At 45.2% G+C, this 4,085-nt stretch overlaps 1 protein-coding gene across 1 annotated transcript; it reads left to right on the forward strand.

Moving 5' to 3' along the window:
• Positions 1-206: 206 nt before the first annotated feature.
• On the forward strand, positions 207-2,753 carry LOC311328847 (RNA binding protein fox-1 homolog 1-like; the record flags this gene model as incomplete). Its single annotated transcript, XM_084462753.1, has 4 exons — positions 207-350; positions 883-936; positions 2,420-2,512; positions 2,685-2,753. Coding segments are annotated over 4 exons (360 nt in total), but the record flags the coding sequence as incomplete, so codon positions are not given.
• Between the last annotated feature and the right edge of the window lie 1,332 nt (positions 2,754-4,085).

Genomic DNA, 4,085 nt, shown 5'->3' on the forward strand with positions numbered 1-4,085 from the left:
AAAAATATCTAACAAATATTTAATAATATTAAAAAAATATCTAACAAATCTAAAAAATTCCTCACTCCAACACTTGCTGAAAGCTCAGAAACTGCGCTTTCTAGTATTATAGGGAAAATCCAATTAATATTCGAAATGTTGTCACTTTATTTTCAGGGTTAAAGGGGTTAAAGTCATGTGTGTTCCTGCTCTGTGTCGCCCCCTAGCAGACGGATGAGGCGGTGCAGAGCGACAGCCAGCAGCAGGTCCAGACGGCCGACAGCACGGACAGCAAGGCCCAGCCCAAGAGGCTCCACGTCTCCAACATCCCCTTCCGCTTCAGGGACCCCGACCTCAGGCAAATGTTCGGGGTGAGTACACCGTCCTCCATCCGGCCGGACGCGGCCTGGTTCTGGACCGCCTGGTTCTGGACCACCTGGTTCTGGACCGCCTGGTTCTGGATCGCCTGGTTCTGGACTGCCTGGTTCTGGTGTGGAGATGTGTCTCTTCAGAAGCCCGGTTCATTGCTGGTTCTGTCCGTGAAGCGAGTGAACATATGGTTTTCCCCTCATTTACAGTTCTTACTGATGAGACTAACACAGTTATCATACTGTACTCACCTAGACACAGTTAAGCCTTTTACATGAATCCTGTCATGATTAAATACATAGTGTGCAGTCTGTATTTTTGCCATCAGCACTAGATTATGCTCTTAGTCACTTGTTTTAGAAAGAAGATGCACTTGTGAGTTCTGGCAAGTAGTAGTACATTGGCTCTTCCTACGTTAAATGCAATTATTGTTAGTCGCTTTGGATAAAAGCGTCTGCTAAATGACTGTAATGTGATGTATTTACAATAACGCAAATACAGAAACTGTCAACATGTCTTCTTCTTCTCTTCCAGCAATTTGGTAAAATCTTAGATGTGGAGATCATCTTTAATGAGCGGGGGTCGAAGGTACGTGTGTGGTGGTCTCTCCCGAGCATGACCTATGACCTGCTGGAACTAGAACCTGTAGGCTCTGTCTCTAGACCCTAGTCCCAGACTCAACCCTAGTCCCAGACTCAACCCTAGTCCCAAACTCAACCCTAGTCCATCATTCATCATTGGTTATCAAAACATTGAATTTGTTTAGTGTTGTTAGAACTGAGTTGAAACCAAAATCAGTACGCTGCCAACCTTAGGTCTTCTACTGTAGATCATTGGTTTGAAATATAAGATCTTTATGAAGGGGTTGACAGAACTTGGACCAGGATTACACTCTAAAAATGGCCTATATTGAACCATTAAACATAGAAAAATGTTCTATAGTGAACCATTTGTAAAAGGTTTGAGATAGAAACCCTTTCAGGTCCATACGTTGCTGGTTGGAACCCGATATCGTTCTTCCTGAAAAGGGTTCTATCTGGAACCCTTTTTCAGAGGGTTCCACTACAGTTCTCAACGGTTCTATAGAGCGTATTTCTAAGCGTGTGTAGGAGACAGTGCTGTACATTAACTGTGAAGTCAGAAGTAAATGAACCGTGTCCGTTTGTTTTAGTACACATTCAATGAGATGTGACGTGTGTGAGTCGCCCAGGTGATGAATGATCAGGACAATGAGGGACGATGGGATTACTAGCCTGACGCGTGGGGGTGGGGCTACGATAAGATGGCCAACATGAAGTCATTTAATTGGATTTCAGCATACTAATGCCTTAACAAGCTAACAAGCATTTGATATGACTGTTAGAACGTCCTTCGAGACGAGAGCGGCATCCTTAATGCCGAGGGTGCAGGGTGCGGTCGTCAGGGAATTGCACGGTGTCGGTTCTTTTATGGACTTTGACATCAGCTCCCTGAGAACGCTGACATCTTAAGGATGCTGTCCATGATTTCTTCGCCCGGGATCTTGGCCCTGTTCATGACGGGGTTTTGGAAGCTAAGGGTTGTGCGTGACTTTGACAACTTTGTCCAACGAGAAGGGCTGGGTTTGTGGGCGGACGAAATTATGGACAGCATCACCTAGTGTTTATGTTAAGTCTAACGTGCTCATCTTCGAAATTTTCCCAGTCAGTGAATTGATCTTTCAATTCTTTTAGTAGATTTAATTTCTTCTAGAATGACCCAGTTGAAGTTATTTATACTTTCATTGTCCTCTTTGTTCACTCTTGGTCGGTGTTAGATGCTCTTCTCACGAGCGCTGCGGTTCAGTCCTATTATTAGCAGTAAGTGTGGATTGGCAGTCACGAAACTATGGAAAGACTCTTTTAAGTGGAATAGGTACCTTAACGTGCTTCGCTAAGAATGCTGTGTTCAGTGTGAAAACCTTCTCTCCAGGTTGTGTGCGTCTGAAGATGTTCCTGTAATGAGTCGTTGTGAGAATATTGATATATAATAATAATATAATGATAATAATCTTGATATATAATAACGGGCATGTTGTTCTTCTTGCATGCAGGGCTTTGGGTTCGTAACTTTCGAGCATAGTGCGGATGCCGACAGGGCCAGGGAGAAATTACACGGCACCGTCGTAGAAGGCCGTAAAATAGAGGTGCATGTTACAAATATTTCCTCCTCCTCCTCCTCCTCCTCCTCCTGCACCACCTTTCCCCCTCTTCTCCTCCTCTCCCGCTCTCCCTCCTTCTCCTCCTCTCCCCGTAGACTGCGTGTGAGCGTGTGTGTGCGCGTGTGCGCTGTCCGGGTCACCCCCTCCATCTCTTCAGCGTCTCGCCATCGTCTGCATCCCATCCCCCAGCCCGGGGCCACCCTGTCTGCCCCTCCCCCCTTTTTGAGTTCCCCTCACGTTTCCTGGACTCATGGATTCATGTCTCAGTGTCTCCAGTTTGATTGTCATATCTGTGGAAGGGTTTTACTCTTGATTTTCCTTCTTTACATTGATTTTTTAAGAGCCTGTATTGTCAAATTGATCCACCTCAGTTGAATTTTGTTGTGTTTAGAAGTGTATATTCTTTCAATTTCTGAATTTAAAGGGTGCATCCCAGTGCTTACTCGGAGTTTATTTGACAGGATGTAAACAGGAAGTAATGATTACAAGTAGCCAATGACATCATTGTAGAGTTGCAGGTGACTAAGTGGACCCCCCCCTCCCCATATAGAAGTGTAAAGCCCTAACCCTAGCCCCACTGCATACCTCTAAGAGACCATACACAATCATTTTGCATTAAAGAACTGCCATGACTTCTAAGAGTTTTTACCAAATGTTGGAGTTGAACCAATATATTTTGGATCCCTGACTCTTGGCTTACCAAATATTCTGTCCACTCACAGAGCCACAAGAAGTCAACTTCAAAACGTTCATTGATGGAGCACTAGGTTGAGGAACAAGGTTAGGGTCCCGCGGTGAACCGGAGAGATGAAGCAGAGTTGTGTAAGCTAAGTGACTGCCAATATGCCGTGCTTTGGCCACTTGAGTAAGACGCTGCGTATTCCTTTCTCATCCCCCTCCCCTCCCCTTCCATCTTTCCAACGGTAGCTCGTATAGGGCCCCTGACCCAACTCAGTTACCACGGTAACAATACACAAACAAGTGGGCGGGGCCAAACGGTCTCCGACTGGTAAGTGTGTGCGAGCCATTCTGCCAGTATCCTGTCTTGCCCTCTCTCTCTCTCTCTCTCTCTCTACCTCTCTCTCTCTCTACTGAACGTTCGGCACACACAAAAAAAAAAAAAAAAATCACGACTTTGTTTTTTGACTTGTGGTTGAGTTGGTCATGCTCTGTGATGATTCTCTTGTTTTCTCTTGCGTGGGTTGTTCACCGATGGTCCTCAGAGGCCTGCGTGGGTGATGGACTCTTAACTGAGACACGGACTGACTCGTTGCACATCTCTCTGGGACTGTTCAACCCCGGTTACCGTGTTTTTTTGGACGAAAAAAAATGCACCCCGTCTTTGATTTCGATCCTTCTGTTAGCTGTCGTTTGAGCTGGAATGATTTGATTGATTGACTGATTGACTTGGTTCATTGGTTGATTTGATCTGTTTTCGTTTGACGTTTGTGTCTCGTTTATTTTATTAATTACTATGGCGATGACCTGAGAGGCTCTTGATCCGAGTGTGAATGCTAAGTGTTTTTGTTTTTCATCACGGTGCTTCTCACTCTCGAGG

Source organism: Borostomias antarcticus (assembly GCF_949987555.1).
Source record: "Borostomias antarcticus genome assembly, contig: scaffold_1305, whole genome shotgun sequence".
Taxonomy (NCBI): Eukaryota; Metazoa; Chordata; class Actinopteri; order Stomiiformes; family Stomiidae; genus Borostomias; species Borostomias antarcticus.